The 23,463-nt window shown below is 40.9% G+C and overlaps 1 protein-coding gene across 2 annotated transcripts in view; it reads left to right on the top strand.

Moving 5' to 3' along the window:
• Positions 1-23,463, top strand: part of LOC125108918 (ubiquinol-cytochrome-c reductase complex assembly factor 1) — a 96,915-nt gene that overhangs the window by 36,647 nt on the left and 36,805 nt on the right. For both annotated transcript variants that reach the window (XM_047745376.1, XM_047745377.1), the window contains exons 6-7: positions 2,142-2,199; positions 15,037-15,145. In XM_047745376.1, coding sequence (XP_047601332.1) covers positions 2,142-2,199; positions 15,037-15,145 — 167 coding nt within the window. The remainder of the gene's footprint in view (positions 1-2,141; positions 2,200-15,036; positions 15,146-23,463) is intronic.

Here is a 23,463-nt window from a genome sequence, read left to right as displayed (position 1 = left end):
GTGTATTGGTGTAAGAGTGTGATCTTGACAAAATGCAGTAACAGATTTTAACTTTGACGTGCTTAAACACAGTTTTTTGAGCTGAAGATCTACTATGTTTTTGTGATGCTTATGGTCATTCAGTGGTTTTACTTCTCAGGGCTTTACCCTGTGGGTTTCTGTTCTGGCTCCGCTGGGTACAGGGAGTCCGTATGCCAGCTCTTTTCCCATCGTTAGCCCTGAGCCGACCCCCAGGATGGAAAATTGTGACCCAAGTCCAGCTGCTGGCCTGTCTGTCTGTCTGTGCTTTCCAGCCCAAGAATTGATTCCGTCTCTGAGAGAATTGGAAAGGCTCCTGGAGGCTGCCGAGAAGCTTTGATGTAGAGGTAGCAGTTGAACAGATTGTCCTTTAGAAGCAGCCAAATTTCATTTTCCAGATTGAAAGACAGACTTCCAAGAAAACTTTTCTTTTTAATGTTTTGTTCTAGCATCCAAAAAAGACCCAACTTCAGATCTGGGCTTGAGAGTTTCTCATGGCTATTCTTGTTCTAGGTGGAGGGTGGTTGGCCCACTCTCCGATGACATGTGTCTTAATAGCTGGATGGTTGGCCAGGCCAGCCTTCACCTCCCTCCTACTGGGTTCCAAGAGGAAGTCCACTTGACAACTGCTGGGCACCTCCCAGTAAGCTCACCAGAGTATTTTGGTGTCACTTTGTGACAGATCTGGACTTAAACTCCAGCCCAATCACTAGCTTGTTATATTGTGGCTGCCCTCAAGTTACTTAGCCTTTTTGATCCTATTTCCTCATCTCTAAAAGGAGGATTATAATGCCTCCCTTCAGGGTTAAAGTGAGAATTAAGTAAGATCATGTATTGCCATGACTAGCAGTGGACCTGGCAGGAAATACGGGCCCTTGAGTGAATGTTAGTTTCTGATACTAGTATTAGAGAATTAGTTAGCGATTAAGACCACAGGGCCTGAAATCCAGCAGATCTGAATTTGATCCTAGATGTTTGATTTCATAGCTGTGTGACTTGGGCAATTATCATGGTCTCTAAGAGTCCATTTTCTCATCTGTCATTGAGGGTATTAGTAATATCTACCTCATAGGCCTGTTGGTAGGATTCATTGAGTCATGCATGTAGGCATCAATTACAATGTTTCACACAAAGGAAGCCCACAAGGAATGCAGCTCTTTATTATTATTGGCAGTGTTAGTGTGCTTCACAGAGGTTCTGCTCTGTGTTTTCTCTCCTAGTGGCCCTAGTTTGTTATCATTTAGTACATTGTATTGTTTACAAGGCAGAAAATATCCCTTTTTTCTTGAGTCATTGCTCAAAGGGCAGATTCTACTCGAAGGGCCCAAACTGAGCACTGATACTCACTTTTCTTCATCCTCTTGCTCTACCTTTTCTCCCTGTCATGTAATAGGGAAGGTGCATTCAGTGGGGGACCCCTCATCTAGGCCAGAGGCATTTCCTAGAGATCTGAGAATTGAGAGGCATGGATATCTAAGCAGTGACCTGAGTTTTAGTGTCTTAAAGTTTTGTCATTCCTGGGGGGTGATGAATGGCCTTTCGTTAGATGTAATCTGCTTTCCTTTTCAACTACAGCTCCCTAGAGCCTCACTTCTTTCTCCTGGTCATTTATTTTGGATGAATCATTCAGCATACCCAGTATGTTCGAGCATACTGGGTTGCCTTAAGGAAGAAAGGAAAAAGAAACTAGAGGAACTTAGACTTCTCAGCAGGGCAACAGTGAAAAACACTTAAGGGTGGTAGACAAAGTAGTGTCGGCCTAGCTTTCCAGATGAACTTGAGACTAGGAAGAGAAAATAGCATATAAGTTGGAAGGAACCATACAGATCATCTAGGCCACATTATGCGAAGTGAGAAAACTGAGCATCTGAGAAGAAAAGCGATTTGCCCAAGGCCACACAGCAAAGTGGTACCAGGGCTGGAACTGGTTGTCTGACTGCATTCAATGCTCTTTCGACCCATCATCTTGCCTTCGTTCCACTGGCCCTCTCTGTGGTCGCATAATCAGAGAACACTGTAACTGCCATATATTTGAGTTGAACAGATTCCTACCAATATTTAAAATACAGTCAGTATTCCTTCTCTAAACCCTCACATATTTATACTTTATTGTTATTTTCTAGGGTGTCAGATGCCTGATACATTCAATTCATGGTTTCTTATAACTCTACTTCACGTCTGGTAAGTGAGCAATTTAAGTGAAGTCACCAAATTTATTTATTTATTTATTTTCTGAAACACTGCTAACTTGTAAGGTATAGCCTTCAGCAGGGCTGATGATGTGAAATGGCAGTTATTCAGGCATTAAAAACTGTTCCTTTCATTTTAATAACTAGTGTCTTAAAGCACACTTTTATTAAAGGTCAAAGCATAGTCCCAGAAAGAAACTAATATTTGTAAGCTTTTCTCAAAGAACACCTAACCTGGTGAACAATGCTATCACTATCTCTAAGAGACTCTGTGAGCATGGATGGAAATTTCTCTCCCTTGGCTGTTTTAGGAAAGTTCACATTTACGTAAAAGTGGTTTGAATTGTGAGAATCCGTGGTCATTTTCATTGCTGGTCATCAGAAACCTATAACAAATTATAGCACTGACATTTACGCCTGTACCTCTAAAATGTGCATACAGGTTAAATTCATGCCAGGTTTGTTGCATGTAAAAATATTTAACACCTTAAACAGTATATTTTTTCTTCAGCTGCAAATTAAGTAGCCAAAAAAAATCAATTTTTCATCTAATGTTACACAGTATTAAAGGTCAGAAGGATATAGGAGAGACGTTGAAGTGGGGGCTGGGGAATGCATTTACTGAACTGCCAGATCTTGGGAAAGTAAATTCTGGAGAACTAAGTTTACTACTTTGACCATAGTGAGTATCTGAGGAACGTGGGGAATGGTTGCCCTGTCAAAAGGACCCTTGTTTGAGACTCCCTTCAGCTGAGCTTTGCATCACAGGACTGACTACTATATAAAGACTTTTTGGTTTTGATCGCCTCTGAAATATTTCTCCTTCTGAACTCCCATAGTCACTGAGATTGACTGAGGGGCACAAGGTAGCAATTTATTTTATGTTATTTTTTCTAAGCGGGTACTTCATTGAGTGCACTGGGAAGTTTGCTGGGAACTAGCAGTGGTTCTCAAGAAGCTCACAGTCTAATGAGGGAGATAAGACATTTAAAATAGTCAGCGATAAATTGGAATGGCTAGGTTTTATAATAAATCTGAGTGAGTAGTGCCTATGGGACCACAGAGGAAGCCACAATTATCAAAACCTTTACCAGTTCTGCCTATTTTTTTTGAAATATACAGTCTTTTAGTCAGGCAGCTGAGAAGGCAGACTACCCTCTGTCTGAACGGTGAAGGTTAAGGAGAGGTTTAGGGAGGGCAGCTGGATATACTGAGAGGAAAACCACTTTTTTAAGAGGAGAAGACTGCAGAGGTGGCACTGCAGAATTACTCACTGGAAAGGTGGGAGGGCTGAAAGGAGGCTAGGCTGTTCCCAGAGGAGCTCAAAGATAATATTCAGAGCTGGTATGAAAGACTCTTTATTGCCCATATAGCTAGAGGTATCAGAGTTAGAGGGAGTGGATGGCAAAATAAAATATATAATCCCTGTAACCATATCCCAAGGTCGATCCCTGACTAATAGTAGCCAGGAGAACCTTGAAACTACTTAAGAGTTCTTTCAAGATAGCCACCATTTCCAGACATGCCTGCTGCATCTTCCTTGCTGAGGTTGGTTCTAATTTCTCAGAGGAGTGGGGAGTACTGCTACCGGTTAAGTAGGGGGAGGGTGGCTGTGTGCCTCAAATCCACACTTGGTCTCCCCTCCACCCTTCCTTTTTAGTTCTTAGGATCTGCAGGCTCTGGTGGAATGAAGTGGTAGCTTTTCAGTTTGAATCGGGAAACTTTTACTGAGAACTCACTGGGCGTTAAGGACTGGGGGCTTTGGAGAGAAGGGCATGCACCTTCAGAAACAGTCCAGCAGGTGACAGGCAGAAAGTACAGTTGCTCGAAACAGATGACATTGAAAGATGTGCTGTGCCCAGGGCACAAGCAGATTCAATGGAAAGGACGGGGAGGTGTGACTAAATCCAAATTTGGTGGTAGTGGTTGGAGAGAGTATTGGATAAAGAGTGGCTTTGTGGTAGGAGTGACATTGAGATATACCATGAAGGGGGAGAATTTCTGTCAGAGAAAAGGAGGGCATTTTAGGTTGAGGGAATATCAGGGGCAGAACACAGAATGTATGTTCAAGGACATGGAGTATTTGAGGAAAGCCACTTGTCTGAAGTGTCTAGAGCAGGTTTGTGCAGGAGTTTTAATGGGAAGCATTGCCATAAATGTAGTTTGGGGCCCAATTGTGCTGTCACCCTCCAAGAAGAATTGGGGAACCTTTTTCTTCTAGGGCAGAAGGGTATTAGGAGGAGGAATGGATCCACTCCAAGTCTGTGGAGAAGCTATGTTTTTCCAGCCCTGTTCTCTTAGCCCAAAGCTCTAGGAGGATAACTGAGGGATAGCCGTGTCCGGTATTACAGGACTCAGTGGACTTGCCAGAGATGTGTAAGGTTGAAATACCTCCTGTAGGTGGTAGTATGAGGGAGAGCTATGGAGGCTTAGAAAGCAGTTACAAAAGTAGAAAGAGTCCTTACCATCCCCTAAGGAAAAAAAAGTAAACCCGAATAAACAGAATACCCTGGCAGTGGACTTTTCAGAAAGCTTCCTTGGGTTCCCGAGGATGATGACTCCCTGTTAGAATAGAGACAGGATTTCTCACATATTTCTAGTTCCCTAGAGGAGGTGCTGATGATTCCCTTATCCTGTGTGCTTTCTCTGGTTCCCAAGTTTTTCTGTGTATTTCCAGTTTCCAGAGGGCCTTTATCAGTTGTGTATTCACATGAGCATGCAGCTGCAATGACGATGTGTCCTTTGTCTCTGCCGAACAAGATTAGTATTGACTGTGGCCGCTGAAAAATTGTTGAGGTTGCTCTCTGGGCTTTCTTGCGTCCAACTGTGGACTTGATAAAGGCAGGCCTTCTCTCTTCCCTGTCCTGGGCAGTCACATTGCAATCCCTTAAGGTATCCACACCAGAAACCAGGGAGAGCTCCTTGACTTTTCCCTTATCCCTTCATCTGTTCTCAAACTTTTTTGACTGTGAACCACAGTAACAAATGAATTTTACCCTACGACCCAGAACACATACATCTCTGATACTATAGTTTTAAAACTTGGCTTTACGATGCCAAATGGTCTCTGGTATTTTCTATTCCGTTTGAATTCATTATAAAAAAAATTTAAGATGTCACCCATTAAATTGATTTTACTGGATTATAGGCAACAGTACCTGGAAACTGGTCTTTGGCCTCCAGTTTCCATCTTCATGTGCCATTAGTCTTCTCAATACAAATTGGATCAGTACACACACACACTCCTTAATATTCTCCATTATTCTCGGGACAAAGTATGTTTCTTGGCACGGTATTCATATCCCACCAAATACACCACCTCTGCTAGTCTCATGTGCTATTCTAGGTGCCACTATCACCACCACTCCCTCCTTTGCAAGATAAAATAGTATTACATAATAGAAATATCAAATCTTCTCTACAAAGCTTTCTTCTGTCCAGAAAGCCCTTCTCCCTGCTCTCCCCCTGACAAACTCCTGTTTTTCATTCAATATCCAGTTCAGATATCATTTCTCTTTGAAGCCTTCGCTACCCTTCAAAGGCAATAATTAGTTCCTCTTATGCGTTTTCTTAGTATTTTAGACACTTCTATCACAATACTCATCATGTAACATTATTATATTTTACCATATTGACTTTATAGATGGTAAATTTATTGAGCGCAACAATTTTTTTTATTATCTTTTTGGAAAGGTATGAAAAGGAGATATTTCTTCCCTCAACTGCATGTCTTCCTCTTAGTTTGTATCAGTAAATGTTCAATAAGTAATTGATGGGCCCAGATCTGGCTTGGCTCCCACAACATTTGGAAGGGTCCTGGCACTGTCCTTTGGTTGGGTGAGAGTGGCAAAGCTCCACTCCTTCTTAAGTTTCTCTGGTGGTTACATGTATGTAGCTGGAATTTATGTTGGCATTTGTAGATTTGTTGGAGGTTCCCCTTTTAGTCGTGGAACACTACAATACCTTCTAGATGCAGAGGTTAATTTTAGGAAATGGAATGGAATAAATAAAATTAGAATATACTTATGATGGAGATGGGATGCAGGGAATAAATTGCAGTTTGTATTTTTTTTTTTTTTAATTTTTAAGTAATCTTTACATCCAATATTGGGCTCGAACTTACACCCTGAGATCCAGAGTCGCATGCTTCACCGACTGAACCAGCCAGGTGCCTCTGCAGTTTGTGTGTTTTAAAAGTTATTTTAAAGTCAGGTGTATCATAAATGTAATAATTACTAAGCCTTTTACTAATATTATCTTTTGTTTATTTTACATGTCCCAAGCAGACGCGCTCCTTTTCCCTCTGCCCCTCCCCGCCTGTTCTCTCTCAAATAAATAAATCTTAAAAAAAAAAATAAAACCACAGATCTATTTGATTTTACAAACGGGGAAATGATTTTGGCAAGTTTAAGGAATTTGTCACAGGCCTTTTCATCTGTAATGGAGGATCTGAGACTCAAATCCAAAGCTAACTGTTTCTCCTGCAATCCCTTTTATCCCCTTTTGATGGTCATGGGGATGGGGGCTTCTTCCCATGAACAGGAACAGCATAGCACTGACCATCAACTGTATGAAACTGTGTTTCTTGGTGCTCGCTGTCTGGGTTCTGGGGGAGGCAAGAAGTAGATCTGAAAACAGTACAGGGTGATAAGTGCTCTGTGTAGGTCTTATGGGAGCACAGAGGAAGGGAGGATTGCCTGGGGATGGTCAAAGGAAGCAGTTGCATTGGCCTTCTGGGGTCTAGAACCAGAGCACATGGGGTCTTGAGGAGTTATTAGGAGGGTAGGAAGTAACTGTAAGCTACTTTTTAAGACAGTCCAAGTGATTAAGAAAGATGTTCACTAGAAGGAGAAACAGGACAGAGAGGAAGCATTTTGACACTTGCTTTCTATTTTTTATTTTAAGAGGGGGAAACACTGGAACATTTTTATGAGTCTGGGGGAAGAAGCCTCTGGGAAAGAAGAGAAGGAAGTAAACTGCGCTGGTGGGAAGGGGTTGGAAAACAGACTGGTCCCAGTCTCCAGTCAGAGAACTGCCCTGGCAGACGCTCCCGGCCTTTGTAAGGGGGCTCTTTAAAATGGCTACAGCAGCTTTGATGTCACTGTAGGCCTGTAGGCTCACGCTGGAACATCCAGCAGCTCCAGACCTGCTAGATATGCTGAGGCCTGGCCATGTGTACATCCTCACTCTCCATGCCCCAGCCAGTCACTCTGTTCAAACACTCACAAATGTGGCTTTTTACCCAAACCAAAGGCCTATGCAGCATCATTTTATCAACATTGCATAACCTAAAAGCACTGGTACCTGCTACCTAGGAGCTTGTCCTCTGTAGTGGTTCTGACAGGCAGGCCCCAGGCCAGGTGTAGTTCTTGGAGGAGGCTCACTGTCAGGTGAGATGGCTTCAGGAAGTGCCTCACCCCACTTGTCTGTTTGCCCACAGACTATCTTGTGGCCCCCACACTCCCCACACTCCCCACATAAAGGTTAGGCTTCATGGGGAGGGAGTTTAGGAAACCAGGTGGAGATAGCCATGTACACAGCCCCGGGGAAGGGTAAGCATGCCAGCTCACAAATAAATAAACTCATTCATTAGCACACTGCTGAGGCTTGAGCGTGGGCATGCAGGCTCTGCTTCCTTGGCCTCGGCTGGTGGCAGAGGAAGGGAAACAAGCTATGTGGATTCCTTCATAGCAGCCAGAGTGACAGACCTGCCTTGAATGCCCACTAGTCTTCACTGAAGTCCAAATCTGATCCACTCTGAGCAGCTTATAAAGCACCATGAGAGAGAAACAAGGCCAAAACACAACTGGCATTGTCGGAAGGCCCAAACAGAGCAAGTCGTACAGGGTACTGAGAGCTGCCAATACATGGCAGGAGGTCAGCGTCGAAAATAACAAGAATTTTTCCCTCCCAGGTTTAGGCAGAGAGGAGCAGAGCGTGGCTAGGACCCTTGTTCCTTTGAACTTTTGCAGAGAGTGTTGCTGTCTTTCTCTTCTTCCTTGTCTGATCCAGCAGGAAGAGGCTCTTGGAGCTGTGCTGTCACAGAATGGGGGAGACAGCCCATACTGACACTGCCCTGGGAGACACTGGCTTGGGGGAAAGTAGGGGTGTTCAGGCTTCATTCCAGCTCTGTTCTTTTCCTTTGGGCAACCTTAGATTACTCAAGTAATTATGAACTACATTTTAAGGCTTTCCAAATGATCAAGAAGGTGGGATGGAGGGGAAACATTTTTTTATTTCTTATTTTAAGATGGGGAGACACTGAAATATTTTTATAAATCTAGAGAAAGAAACCTCTTTACTTCCTTCTCTTCTTTCCTCAGAGTGTCAGTTTTGTTTTTGTTTTTGTGAAATGGGAGCAGTTAAAATTGATTGAAAGAAGGGCACCTGCGTGGCTCAGTGGGTTAAGCCTCTGCCTTTCACTCAGGTTATGGTCTCAGGGTCCTGGGATTGAGCCCTCAGCAGGGAGCCTGCTTCCCCCTCTCCCTTTGTCTGTCTCTCTGCCTATTTGTGATCTTTCTGTCAAATAAATAAATAAAATCTTTAAAAAAATTGATTGAAAGAGTGTGAATGAAAGTGCATTTTCTTTTTTTTTTTAAATAAGATTTTGTTTATTTATTTGAGAGAGAGAATGAGAGAAAGAGGATGAGAAGGGGGAGGGTCAGAGGGAGAAGCAGACTCCCCGATGAGCAGGGAGCCCAATGCGGGACTCGATCCCAGTCCCCAGGATCATGACCTGAGCTGAAGGCAGTTGCTTAACCAACTGAGCCCTCCAGGCGCCCCAAAAATGCATGTTCAAGTGACAAGTCTGATATTAGAGGATGTCACAAATGGCAGTAATCACTATTATTATTTGCCACAACATCTTAGCCCTTTGTTTTTTGAGATGCCTAGTGAAGTGAGTCTTTTTCCCCTTTTCTCTGCCTCTGTGCTTGCCTTTTAGCGATAGTTGGGAGCCAGGACTGACTTAACTACTCCTTTTTTTTTTTTTCTTTCCTTTGCTAGCTGGGCTATTTGCTTTCCTTATATGTAAAGGAGATCAGTATTATTTATGAGCCACTGGAATCACTGAGAGACAAGGATGGTACTGCGAAGCTTAAAACCTCAATAATAAATTGTGGGTTTAAGAACATCATCAAACTTGGGAGGGGTAATTGGAATTGCTCCTAAACAGAGAGTAGTCTATATACAGACTAAGTCTATAGTTAGAGTAGGTGCTTAGTAAATATTTACTAAATGAATGATTAAGTTCATTATTTAATACAAGAATATTTTATTGATAGGTTCTTTCTTTGTAAAAAGATTTTTAAAAGTAGTCTCTTTTTAGGGCAGTTTTAGGTTTGAGCAGAAGATTATCTCTTTTTTAAAGGTTACTTTGCATTCTTTTTTTTAATTTAAATATTTCATTTATTTATTTGATGGACAGAGATCACAAGTAGGCAGAGAGGCAGGCAGAGAGAGGGGGAAGCAGACTCCCTGCTGAGCAGAGAGCCCGCTGCGGGCTGGATCCCAGGACCCTGGGATCATGACCTGAGCCCAAGGCAGAGGCTTTAACCCGCTGAGCCACCCAGGAACCCCTACTTTGCATTCTTAAGGGCAGTCTTTATAATGTTTTAGCAGGGAAGTGTCGCCCCTTTCCCCTCCTCCATCCCCCACAACAGAGCTCTGAAATTATGAAGTTGAATCAGTAGCAAAATGTAATTTGTTTTCTCAACACTTAAATATTTATTATGAGGAATGCACCCATAATGTAAATTGAGGTAGAGCTACGCTGTTCTGCTCTTTAAACCTAGTATTCTCAATTGTGGAATATAGTTTACTTAGTGACTCAAACTTTATTGTTGTGCAGTGAGAGCCTGTGTGTGACAAGTGTTGGCTTTGTTTTGTAGTGGATACTAGGATCATCAGATCTTTTTTGTTTTTGTGTACCATTTTGGATTTATTTCACTCATTTTCTTTTCATCTCCCAATGTAATTTAACCTTTTCTGGGTGATTCAGGAAGTCCTGATAACTCTTTTTTTTTTCCCCCAAGATTTTATTTATCTGCCAGAGAGCACAAGCAGGGGGAGCAGCAGGCAAAGGGAGAAGCAGACTCCCTGCTGAGGAGTCTGATGTGGGGCTCCATCCCAGGACCCTGGGATCATGACCCTAGCTGAAGGCAGAGGCTTAACCCACTGAGCCACCCAGGCGCCCCGTGATGCTAGTTTTGATACTTACTACCCTTGTGAGGATTAAATGGAAAATAGAGTAAATGGATTCCGTAAGGTTTGTACTAGTCATCAAAGGAGGAAGCTAAATAGTACTGTCCTGGGATCAAATTATCAGGGGTCAGATGTCACCTTGGCTAGGTTTGTAACTCTGGGCAAGTTATTCTTCTAAGATTCAGTTTCTTCAACTATAAAGTGTTGACAGTGGGAACACCTGGACTATACCAGAAGAAAAAGCTTTTGCACAGTGAAGGAAACAGTCAGCAAAATGAAAAGGCAAACCTACTAAATGAGAGAAGATAATCACAAATGATATATCTGATAAGGGGTTAATGTCTAAAATATATAAGGAACTTATATGATTCAACACTCCCCCAAAATAAGTAATCCAATTTAAAAATGGGCAGAGGACCTGAACAGACTTTTTTCCAAAGAAGACACAGATGGCCAACGGACACATGGAGAGATGCTCAACACCAGTAATCATTAGGGCAACACAAATCAAAACTACATTGAGACTTCACTTTATATCTGTGAGAATGGTTAGAATAAAAAAGACAAGTAATTAGGGGCGCCTGGGTGGCTCAGTAGGTTAAAGCCTCTGTCTTCAGCTCAGATCATGATCTCGGGGTCCTGGGATCGAGCCCCACATTGGGCTCTCCCTGCTTAGCAGGGAGCCTGCTTCCCCCCCCCACCTCTGCCTGCCTCCCTGCCTACTTGTAATCTCTCTCTGTTAAAAAAATAAATAAAATCTTAAAAAAAAAAAAAGACAAGAAATAACAAGTGTTGGTGAGGATATGGGGGGAAAAAAGGAACTCTCATGCACTGTTGGTGGGAATATAAATTGGTACAGCCGCTGTGGAAAACAGTATGGAGGTTCCTTAAAAAATTAAAAATAGAGGGTGCCTGGGTGGCTCAGTTGTTTAAGTGACTGCCTTCGGCTCAGGTCATGATCCTGGAGTCCCAGGATCGAGTCCTGCATCAGGCTCCCTGCTTGGCGGGGAGTCTGCTTCTCCCTCTGACCCTCCCCCTTCTCATGCTCTCTCTATCTCTCTCAAATAAATAAATAAAATCTTTTAAAAAAATTAAAAATAGGAATACCATATGGTCCACTAATTCCACTACTGGCTATTTACCCGCAAAATGAAAAACATGAATTTGAAAAGATAAATGCACCTCTGTGTTTATTGCAGTATTATCTACAGTAGTCAAGATTTAGAAGCAACTGAAGTGTCCATTAATAGATGAATGGATAAAGAAGATTCTCCCTCTCTTTCTCTCCTCCCCCCTCTGGAATATTACTCAGACATTAAAAAGGATGAGATCTTACCATTTTTGACAATAAGGATGGACCTAGAGGGTCTGATGCTAAATTAATTAAGTCAGAGAAAGACAAATACCATATAAGCTCACTTATGTATGAAGTCTAAAAAAACCAATGAATAAACAAAAAGCAGAAATAGACTTATGAATACACAGAACATACTGATGTTTCCCAGAGGGGAGAGAGTGAGGAATGGATAAAATGGATGAAGCAGAGTGGGAAGATACAGGTTTCCAGTTTATGGAATGAATAAGTAATGGAGATAAAAGGTACATCATAGGGAATATAGTCAATGGTATTATAATAGGTTGTACGGTAACAGATGGTAGGTACACTTGAGGTGAACATAGCATAACGTATACTTTATGGTCTGAGAAAATCTGTGCCTTTTAAACCTCAGAGGGCAGGTGTATTAACAAACTACAGAATTTTCAAATAAATGAAGAATTCCATTACCTCACTTTTGCTGTTGATGAATTGGCCTCTGACGACATGTAAGCATCAAAACTCACTCTTTTCAGGTGAGAGGCTGACATGAGCGACTTGATTAACTTTTAAGAAAAATCTTATGAAAAAGGACTGTTGAACTTTCTCCGTCCAGTTTGTTTCTGCTTTGCAGTATATCCTATGTCATACGAAGTAGTCAAATCTTTTTCCATGACCTGTTTTTATTGTTACAAAGTGTTATTTCTTAGGCACCAACTGGCTTCAGAGGTTACAAATTTAAAATCACAGCATCCAATTAAAAAAAAAAAAATCACAGCATCCCCAAATCTCATGGTTGGAAGGGATGTTAAAGACCACGTAGTCAGTCTCTTAGCTGAGTTCTCACAAAGTGTTTACCCTTCGGAAGTAGGCAAATTCTTTACATCTTGGGCTTATTCATTCCATTATTCGAATCTTCAGAAACTCTCCTGTTAGAAAGTTATTTCTTTCACTGTTCAGTGTTGAGGAATTCTTTCTCCCTCTGTGGCTTACCCATTGTTTCTGATTCTAACTCTTGGACAAATAGTCCAATCACTTGTCTACAATATTTAAGGCAACTCTCTTGTTTTTCTCCAGGCTACATGTCTTCTGATCATTCATCTCATCCTCTTGTTTCTTAAAATATAACGTTTAAAACTATGGACAGCATTCTAAGCATTCTAAGAGTCTGACCTGTGCTGAATGGAACAAAAATTTCACTTTGAAGATATTATGTTTCCAATACTATATCTAAAATCATGTTAATATGGGGGGCAACCTCATCATCACCTTGACTTCTTTTGAAGTTAATTGTCAGCTTAAGCCTATACGGCTTTTTCACACATAGATGGGCATGACTCACCTATCCTGTACCAGCCCCAGTTCTTTAAGACTCAAGTGCAAGACCTTAGGTTTACCTCTGTTCAAATTCATTCTATTATATTCAGCCCATTGAAACAGTCTGTTGAAGTATTTTTGGCTTATGGTTGGGTCATCCAGCATATTTGTTTTCTTGCCCAGCTTCTTGTCATCTGCAGATTTGATAAGTATGTTTTCTTTTCTCCATCTTAGTCGTTAACAGAGATGTTGAGGCAGGCCAGGCTGGAATCATTCCATTGTACCATACTATTGCTAGTCGAGTTTTAATGGGCAGGATTAGATCCAATATGCCATAATTATAGCAGGAAATGTCTTTTGGTGAGTAGTCCTATTATAGCCACCTAAAAACTATTAAATGAAAGATAATAGAAATAAGGATGCTCATTAAGAGTGAGATAAGGAACTAGTTTGAAAAGTTAATGGCCCTGTTTGTATTTTTACACATAGTTAAGTATAATGTGTTTACTAATTAATAAAATATAATACGATTCTTACATTCTTATGGAAGACCTTAAGCAGAGACCCTTATGGACTGATTAGAGGCAATGTGGTATAGGGGAGGAAGCCCAAATGAACCCTGAGATGTTTTATTCACTTATTTTTTTTTGTTTTTATTCACTTATTTATTTAGCAAATAAGTATTAAATGCCTACTGTTCTTAAGCCCTGGATATACAATGGTTATTTAAAAAAAAACAAACCCAAAACAGCCCAGGGGTTTAAAGACTCTGCCTGTGGCTTGGTCATGATCCCAGGATCCTGGGATCAAGCCCTACATTGGGCTCTCTGCTCAGTGGGGATCCTGCTTCCCTTCCTCTCTCTGCCTGCCTCTCTCCCTGCTTGTGATCTCTGTCTGTCAAATAAATAAATAAATAAAATCTTAAAAAAAAAAAAACAACAGCCCATACTTGATCTTTGCCTTCAGTGGAACTTATATGCTAATGGGGGATACGTTTTGATAATTACGTAGGTGAAATCATAGTACTTTCTGTGATCAGTGTTCTAAATAGGTACTGTCAAACAAACAATGCAACTCATATATTGAATTTAAAAGTTTCTAGTAGCTCCATTTAAAAAAGTAAAAAGAAAATAATGAAATTTATTTTAATAATTGGTTTTATTTAACTCAGTATATCTGAAATAATATTTCAACATGTAAGCAGTATAAAAAATTTGAGGTATTTGTATTCTTTTTGTTGAACTAAATCTTTGAAATCTTAAACTTATGCTACATGTCAGTTGGAACTAGTCACATTTTAAGTGCTCAATAGCCCCATGTAGCTAGTAGCTTCTGCGTTGGACAGCACAGCACTGTGCCCATCTTTACAGACTTGGTGGTGTTGGGCAAATTACTTTCCTTGTGTAGGGCTTCTGTTTTTATTCAGTAAAATGAAAGATTTTGACTTGCTTATCTTCTAACAACTAAATGTGGGTCACTTGCATGTATGAGAGCACCTTCTGAGGTGCTCTGAATAATCTCATTATCTTGATCTGGGTGTTGCTTATATGTATATAATATATAATACGTAATTTCTCAGGCTATACACTAAAGATTTATGTACTTTATAGTATTTATGTTATATCTCAATGAATTTTTTTTTTAAATAAGATCACTTACAGTTTTTTTTTTTTTTTTTTTTTTTTAAGATTTTTTATTTATTTATTTGACAGAGAGAGATCACAAGTAGATGGAGAGGCAGGCAGAGAGAGAGAGGGAAGCAGGCCTCCTGCTGAGCAGAGAGCCCGATGTGGGACTCGATCCCAGGACCCTGAGATCATGACCTGAGCCGAAGGCAGTGGCTTAACCCACTGAGCCACCCAGGCGCCCCTCACTTACAGTTTTTTAATTCTGTGTTCTTTCCTGAAATTACTCAGATGAGCTGACCTTCAGTCTAAATGTATGATATAAAGAATGCAAACAGCCAGTTACTCTTTATATCTTCTTCCCACCCAGGATGTGTCTAGTCCGAATGAAGCAGGAAGGCCGGAGTGGGAAATACATGTGTCGGATCATAGTTCATTTTATGTGGGAGGATGTTGAGCAGCGTGGCAGAGTCATGGGGGTAAGTGAAATGCTGTCAGATTCTGGTCCTGGAAAACTCCAGTGAGGATTGCCTGACTTGACGTTTTATATGTTCTAGATGGCTTTGCTTTTAGATTTCTGTGTAATGCTGCCTAATGTCAGGTCGTAATTCAGCTAGAGTTGCTTCTGCCTCTGTGGAGACTGACATGCCATGGAGACTTTGTGTTTGCACACACTATTACGGTTTGTCAGTGTGAGGACATCCTGTGTATGTGTATGGGTATGGAATTATTACGCCCAAATAATGGTGGTAAGAGGGATGGATTTGTTGAATGGAGGAAATCAAATAATTGAGCTTTAGGACGCTATGCCTTTGACACCAATTCAGTCTTTGAACCAGTCCTCCTCTAAATTTGTTCTGATGGAAATACCCTGGCATCGGGCCTGCACTGTCCTCAGGAACTGAAAAACAAGCGCCTTGATCACTAACAACCTCGAATAATTTGGCAGGGTGTTCACTGAAGATGTACATTAGTACATTTAACAATTAACCTGAGAAAGGGGGATAGTGTGTGTGTGTGTGTGTGTGTGTGTGTGTGTGTGTAAACAAACCATAGAGTGTAGGAAATAGAACCATAACATTAGAATAAGGTTGTTGATATAAATAGTAATCTCTTCCTTTGGGTATATTGTATATTTTTGTATCTAGACCATATTTTATTAGATTGTAATCCTTGTTTTTTCCCATCTCATTGCCTCCCAGTTTAGGATTGTCTAAAGCAGATGGGGTCACAAAATGGGTTAGTTTGTTTTTTTTTAACCATTAAAATGTTCTCCCTACGGACTGAGGAGTAAACAGAGTTTATATATGTATTATAAAAGTCGTACACATTCATAGAGTAAAAATCAAACAGTAAAAAGTATTTAATGTAAAGACAAGTGTCCTTTCCCCATTCCAACCCCCCAAAAGTAACCATTGTTAAGAGTTGATTTGTATCCTTCTAGTTGTTTCTTAGATAAATGCAAATTATAAATAACACAAATGGGCTTAACCATACACAGTTTTGCATCTTGGCTTTTTATCTTGATACATATTAGATATGGGTTTTTTTTTTTTTTTTTAAGATTTTTTTTAATGTAATCTCTGTACCCAGTGTGGGGCTCAAACTTGGGACCCTGCGATCAAGAGTTGCTCCAATGATTGAGCCGGCCAGGTGTTCCTATATTAGATATGTTTTTACTTTACAATTGTTTTTATTTTTATTTATTTTTTTTGAGGGCCATGAAGTTTTTTTTTTTTTAAATTAACATTAGTGTATTATTTGCTCCAGGGGTGCAGGTCTGTGAATCTTCAGGCTTACACATTTCACGGCACTCACCATAGCATATACCCTTCCCAAAGTTCATAACCCAGCCACCCTATCCCTACTCCCCTCACCCCCCGAGGTGCCCTCAGTTTGTTTCGTGAGATTAAGAGTCTTTTATGGTTTGTCTCCCTCCCCAGTCCCATCTTGTTTCATTTTTTCCCTCCCTAACTCCACAGCCTCCTGCCCTGCCTCTCAAATTCTTCGTATCAGAGAGATCATATGATAATTGTCTTTCTCTGGTTGACTTACTTCGCTCAGCATAATACCCTCTAGTTCTATCCACGTCATTGCAAATGGCAAGATTTTGAGGGTTTTGATGGCTGCATAGTATTCCATTATATGTATATGTCTGTGTGTGTATATATACAGCACATCTTTATCCATTCATCTGTTGATGGACATCTAGGTTCTTTCCATAGTTTGGCTATTGTGGACATTGCTGCTATAAACATTTGGGTGCACGTGTCCCTTCGGATCACTACATTTGTATCTTTAGGGTAAATACCCAGTAGTGTGATTGCTGGGTTGTAAGGTAGATCTATTTTCAACTTTTTGAGGAACCTCCATACTTAAAATTATTTTTAAAATTCAAATGTTTTAACTAATACTGCAATTCCTTTAATCATCATTCATTCCTGGAAGAAGGTAATTACTATTTCCACTTGCTGTATATTTTTTAAGGCTTTCTTCTATGTTATCTACAGAAAATATATAATATTGGTTTTGTGTCTGTCTATTTGATTATACCTGATATCATCCTCTGTGTACTAATATGCAATTAATATATACTTAATTTTTTTTCACTCAACAATATGTCGTGGAGAATTTTTCCCGTGCTGCTTGGGAATTAAGTGGGAGGTCGTCCCCTATCTTGTATTTATTGTAATTATTTTCACATACTCTTATCTCATTGTCTAATGGTATAATGTGCTTAATTACTCTGTTTGTAAAATTGTGGTCTTTGAGGCTGAATCATGGAGATGATGGTTTCTTACTGAGAGGGTATTTCCAAATTCTCATGTCTTTGGAGGAACTGCATGTATAGGAAGCACAGTGGACATCCGTTTGTTTTAAGACGTCTCCAGGGACACTTACATGTCTTTCTCTGGGACAATAGACCATTGGTGTTTCTGTCCATTCTAAGAAGAGGATAGCATATATCAGAGTTTTAGCTGCTATCATCATCATCATCATTTGTTTCAGAGTCAGTGAGTACTGTCTTTGGAAGTGTGTTTTTTTGTTTGTTGTTCATTTTTTTTCACTATCAGACCTTTCTGCCGTCTTTGCTACCCAGAGTGGATCAGCAGCCTTGAAGCTATTCCTGTAGCTAAGTGTTCCACGTGCCCTCAGGTACTTACTGTCCATCCCTGTGGCAGCACCCAATCACTTAATGATAACCAGTGACACCCCCTGGCCAGCCAAAGCCTTGGCTGACTGCCATGCAGTGACACAGTAGCTTTTCTAATTATTTAGCCTGTTTTTTCTTGTCACTATTGACCAAACGTGCCTGGATGTTAGACTGCTAGAGCCACGTGGGCCACATGGCTTAGTGAGCCATAGGTTACTGATTCTTGAACTACAGGAACATTTTAGTTATTACCCCTCCTCCACCATCAGTTTCCTTTGGACCTCCATAAATATCTCCATCACAATCTCCAGCACTTTGAACCTTCTGTGTTACTTTATAATGTTACTTCCACTTGACTGCATGCTTTATAAAGGCAGGAGACCTGTCTTTTTTTTTTTTTAAAAGATTTTATTTATTTATTTGACAGACAGAGATCACAATCGGCAGAGAGGCAGGCAGAGAGAGAGAGAGGGGAAAACAGGCTCCCTGCTGAGCAGAGAGCCCGATGCGGGGATGCGGGGCTTGATCCCAGGACCCCGGAATCACGACCTGAGCCAAAGGCAGAGGCTTTAACCCACTGAGCCACCCAGGTGCCCCAGGAGACCTGTGTTAATCACACGTTTTTGCTTACATAGGAAACATTGGATGAATAAATACTTGTTGAATGAATAAACTAATTTCAGCCTCTGAAATTTTATTTTAAAGCCCACTGATCAGATAGATGATGCTTGATTTATTTGTTTGTAGTCCATGTGTACATCAGTACAGCCCTGTGGGAATTAGTTTTTTCTTTTCTTTTTTTTTTTCCCCTCCATTTTATCCGACCATTCTTCTTTTAAATTTTGTTAGATATGATGTCCTATTGAGAAGTGTGTTAGATCGGTGTTTCTCACACTTTATTGTGCCTGTGGTCCACCTGGGGAATCTTGTTAAAATGCAAATTCTGATTCAGTAGGTTGGGGTGGAGCCAGAGTCTACATTTCTAGAAAGCTTCAGGTGGTGCCAGCACCATAGGTGGAGCAGGGTAAGGATGGGGCAGCCACACTTTGAATAACAAGGTTTTAGACGATCCATAATACTCCCCAAGTACAGACTTGTAAATTCACCTGCATGAAGAGAAATGCCAAGCCCAGTGGAGTTACAAAGACTATAAATAAAAGATGGTGATTTAAAAATAACAGACGTTTGAAAGAGTTGGGAAGTTACCAGTACTGCTTTTCTATTATAATTGACTTGGTTCCCCTGCACCCCCTTTCCAAACTCATGGTAGACACCCTTTATACAGGCAAGAAAATTATATTTTAACCACTTTTGTTATGTGATTGTGTGTGTAGAGTGTGATTGTGTGTGTAGAGGGGTTCTCAGTCTTCTGTGTGTGTACAGCCTAAAGAAATGGGAAAGTTAGAGACATGCGGCTGGGGAAAGTAGTAGGGAGCCAGTCTGGCCTGGTTCTGACCCTGGCTGCCACGTCTCTCCTCCTCTGTGCTTCAGTTTCTTTAAAAAAAAAATGGGAGTTATTGGGGTGCCTCAGAAAATTTGACTAGAAGGTGGTAATTTGTAAATCTGTCTCTGTGTAATTGGCATCCCAGGTGTACATCTTTAAGAAAACTCATATAAAGAGTAGAATTTGTAAGACTGATCAATGTAGTGGTCATCTTTTTCATGCCAAAGAATTCTTAGAAGCAATTACTTTGAGTGGAACCACTTGTGAATTAATGACGAATCAGAAATTTGATTCAAGAACTCCTTTGAAATTAGAACTGCAGTCTCATTTGGTGGGGAAATTTTTATTAAATTTTTTTTGCTTTTTATCAGCTTTTTAGGAGCCCAGCTATTGTGAAAAACAAGGCAGACTCATATATCATTAGTGAAGCTGGTATAAAATGCGAGTGTTAAATTTGAGGTTACAAAAATCACATCAATAATTTAGAGCGTTCTGACTTTTAAAAAAAACATTATTTGGGATTTAAACATATAAATTAGCTGTGGAAATAAAGTTCATTATATCACCTCATCTGGTCTTGTTTTATTTCATTAACTGGTTCTTAAAAACCTTTGTGAGCTGAGTTGCAGCTGAAGAGGTTGGAGACCATTTTTCCTTGGGCCCTTGCCTCACTCCTGAGTGTTGCTAAGAGTAGAGAACTAAGACTTGACACAGCTGTAAAAACAGACAGCGCCTTTGGCCTCAGTGCTTTCTCTTGGTGCAGGCACATTTCAGATGTAAATTTCACTTTCTGCCTCTCCTACTAATGAAGTAAGTTTCTTTTGCTGTGTTTGCAGCCAGGTGTGTCCAGTCTTGTGGCTAACCCGGGTGCTTTAGTTAATTTTTCCATTTGTGACATTTCAACCAAACTTAAAAAACAAACATAAAAATTAGCTCAAGGCAGTGGCTCAAAGTGTTAATGGTAACCTTAGGCTGGCTAAACGACTTCCTCTCAGTTCTGCCCTGCCAGACATCTCCACCTTGTGGCTTACAATGAGCAGGTTTAAGCTTTCCAATAGTTGGAGACTAGGTGGGAAGGAGTATTAAGAAATTCCAAGTTTATCCTTATCAGTGGTCCCTGGAATGCCAGTTGTCTCATCAGGACTTCAGATGATTTCTTGCCAGCACCATTCCAGAATAAGGATGAGCCTCCTGTCACCTCAAGGTCTCCTGTCCTCTCTAGCAGAGCTGCCTCATGGGGTGGTGCAGCGGGCCTAGAAAGAGGTGGAGGAGCTGTGGGCTGAACTGGACTCCTTTGTAAAATTCTACTTTTCTCCTTAGAACCTTTGCAGGGTCCTCTGTGATCACACTCCAGACTACCTTTCCAAACTCATTTCCTCTAGCTCTTCTTGAACTGTAAATATGTAAAACCTTCTAGCATATGTGCCTGGCACATAGTAAGCACTCAGTGAACGTCACATTCCAGCCTTGCTTCATACACTCTTCCCTCCAGCAGAGCTGAATGCCTTGCTCTTCGGGTCTTGTGTCTTTCCCCATGCGGTACACAACACTGGGTTGCCTAAACACCACAGCCTCAATTCCTTTACATCCCTCCACCCCATACTGGAAGCCAATCCAGTTGTCCCTAGCTGGAAGTACCTTAGTAATTTATCTATACCCTTCTGGCTCTTACGGGTTCTCTTTTGTATCATTGTTATTCGTGAGTATTGATTACTTTCCAGGTAACTTCCCTGGGGACTGGTCCCCCCCCATCTTTGTATTCTCCAAAGTACTTAATCTTTGCCCCTTGGCTGAATGCTTGTCCAGTAAATAACTGACAACAGAGGACTGTTCTGGAAGCCCACTATATGTATTAGAAAAAGTGTGGTGGAGAGGCATCCCTGTTCATTCTGCGCATATTTGTTTGCTCTATTAGTCTTAAATATTGTAAGAAAAAGAAATGAGAAATTGTTTCCTTGACCCTCAAGTATTTCTTTTGCCATGCTTTCACATCTTCTAATGGATTTGACTAAAAAAACCAACAACTTATATATGAGGCCATTTATGTTTCTAAACTAACAAAGACTTTAAATCTGTAAAGGGTGGTAAAAATAAGAATTATATGTACTTCAGTTTTTCTGGAAATTTTCTTCCAGGCCTCTGTAATACTATTCCCTTCTTCTCCCTACCTCCCCACAGAAATCTTCAAACTCCTCTGTTTTACCATGAGGTAAAAATTTTGCTATACTTTGCATCTCTAGGTCAGAATTAACACTCACTGCCATCCATAGGTATTGTTTTGAAAGGCAAGGACCACTTTCAGGGCATAGTTTTGTGGCCAGCGATAAGAACGGTGGGGTGTAAATTCTGAGCAATTCCTTGGGCTTGAGGCCTTTAAAATAAGACATACAATCGGAGAAAGACAACTATCTTATGATCTCCCTGATATGAGGAAGTGGAGATGCAACATGGGGGGGTTAAGGGGGTAGGAGAAGAATAAATGAAACAAGATGGGATCGGGAGGGAGACAAACCATAAGTGACTCTTAATCTCATAAAACAAACTGAGGGCTGCTGGGGGGAGGGGGGTTGGGGGGGTGGGTTTATGGACATCGGGGAGGGTATGTGCTATGGTGAGTGCTGTGAAGTTTGTAAACCTGGCGATTCACAGACCTGTACCCCTGGGGATAAAAATACATTATATGTTTATAAAAAATAAAATAAGACATGTTTGTTCCCAGATATCAGATGTCCTTTTTGAAAGTTTTTGCATGTCCTAAGCTGTTGGAGTGGATATTTGTTTATTAGCTGAAAGAAGGCTAAATTCTTAGAGGGCAGAGCAGTTTCATTTTGGGATTGGCTCATGAACTTCAGCAGGGTCCAGCTGAGATGTATCTTTGGTAGATGCATTTCTTGCTTTGCACAAGTTTCGTGACCCCAGGTCTCAAGAGGTGGTAAGGCTGCGTGGAATGTGTGTGCTTTAGGAGGTTTGGGGACCGAGCAGCTGCCTGGGCGCATACAGCCAGAATGCCCGTGTGACAGCTTAGTTCCCGTGTCCTTCTGGGCAGCATGCTGGACTCACTTCATTTCAGGAATTGTCCCTGCAAGAGAAGTTATAAACCTTTCTGAAATTGAAATTAAATAGAGCATAAAGCTCCTGTCTATGCACATGATGGCTTCTCTCTCTCATGGCTGTTTTTACCTTCAGTTATAGGTTGTGAGTTTCTTGAGGTCTACTTCCTATTTGTCTTTGAATTCCTCTGGTACCTGAAATGGTGCCCTGTTCTCTTTGATGTCTTTTGTACCATAGTTCTAGTACTGCTTAGAACTGGGTGCATTGGCCTCAGCCAGAGCCATTTTCCACACCTCCCGTGCAGGTGTTGCTAATGGTTCTCCTAAATAAATCTCACTCAGGAGATGGGATAACTAGCTCCATGAACCTGTTCTTCCTGTTTCCTGTTTCACTTCTGACATTGTCACCATCAGTCTAGCCTCTCCAAGCTGGAATTCTTAGAGTTCTCAACTCTTGCCTCATTCTCTGCACCCAAATTGTCCTGTCATTTTTCTGACCAAAATATCTTTAGATTTTTTTTTTCTGTCTTCTGTTCCATTACTTCATATTAACCCTCATCATCTCTCCTTCATTGCACATGGCCTCCTAACTGGTTCTAGACTTGCCCCACTCTAGTGAACTCTGTCACCATTTAAATCACCAGAGGTTTTTCCAAATTCCATGTCTGATGATATCCCTCTGTCTAGAAATCTGAGGGATGAAATTCAGATACCTTAGCAATGGTATATAGAATGGTTCGTAGTCATAAAAGAGAATGTTCTTAGAAGATACATTGTTTAGTATTTAGAAATGAAATGATTGGATATTTTCTTTTTTTTTTTTTTAATTTTTATTTATTTATTTATTTATTTAAGGATTTTATTTATTTGACAGAGAGAGAGAGAGATCACAAGCAGGCAGAGAGGCAGGCAGAGAGAGAGGGGGAAGCAGGCTCCCTGCTGAGCAGAGAGCCCAATGCGGGCCTCGATCCCAGGACCCTGAGATCATGACCTGAGCTGAAGGCAGAGGCTTTAACCCACTGAGCCACCCAGATATTTTCTTTTTAAAAAATTTTATTTATTTGACAGAAGGAGAGCACAAGTAGGCAGAGAGAGGCAGGCAGAGGGAGAAGGAAAAGCAGGCTCCCCACTGAGCAGAGAGCCCAAAGC

This window comes from Lutra lutra, chromosome 9 (assembly GCF_902655055.1).
Source record: "Lutra lutra chromosome 9, mLutLut1.2, whole genome shotgun sequence".
NCBI lineage: Eukaryota > Metazoa > Chordata > Mammalia > Carnivora > Mustelidae > Lutra > Lutra lutra.
The sequence above is the reverse complement of the archived record's forward strand: the minus strand, read 5'-3'. Positions and strand labels throughout refer to the sequence as shown.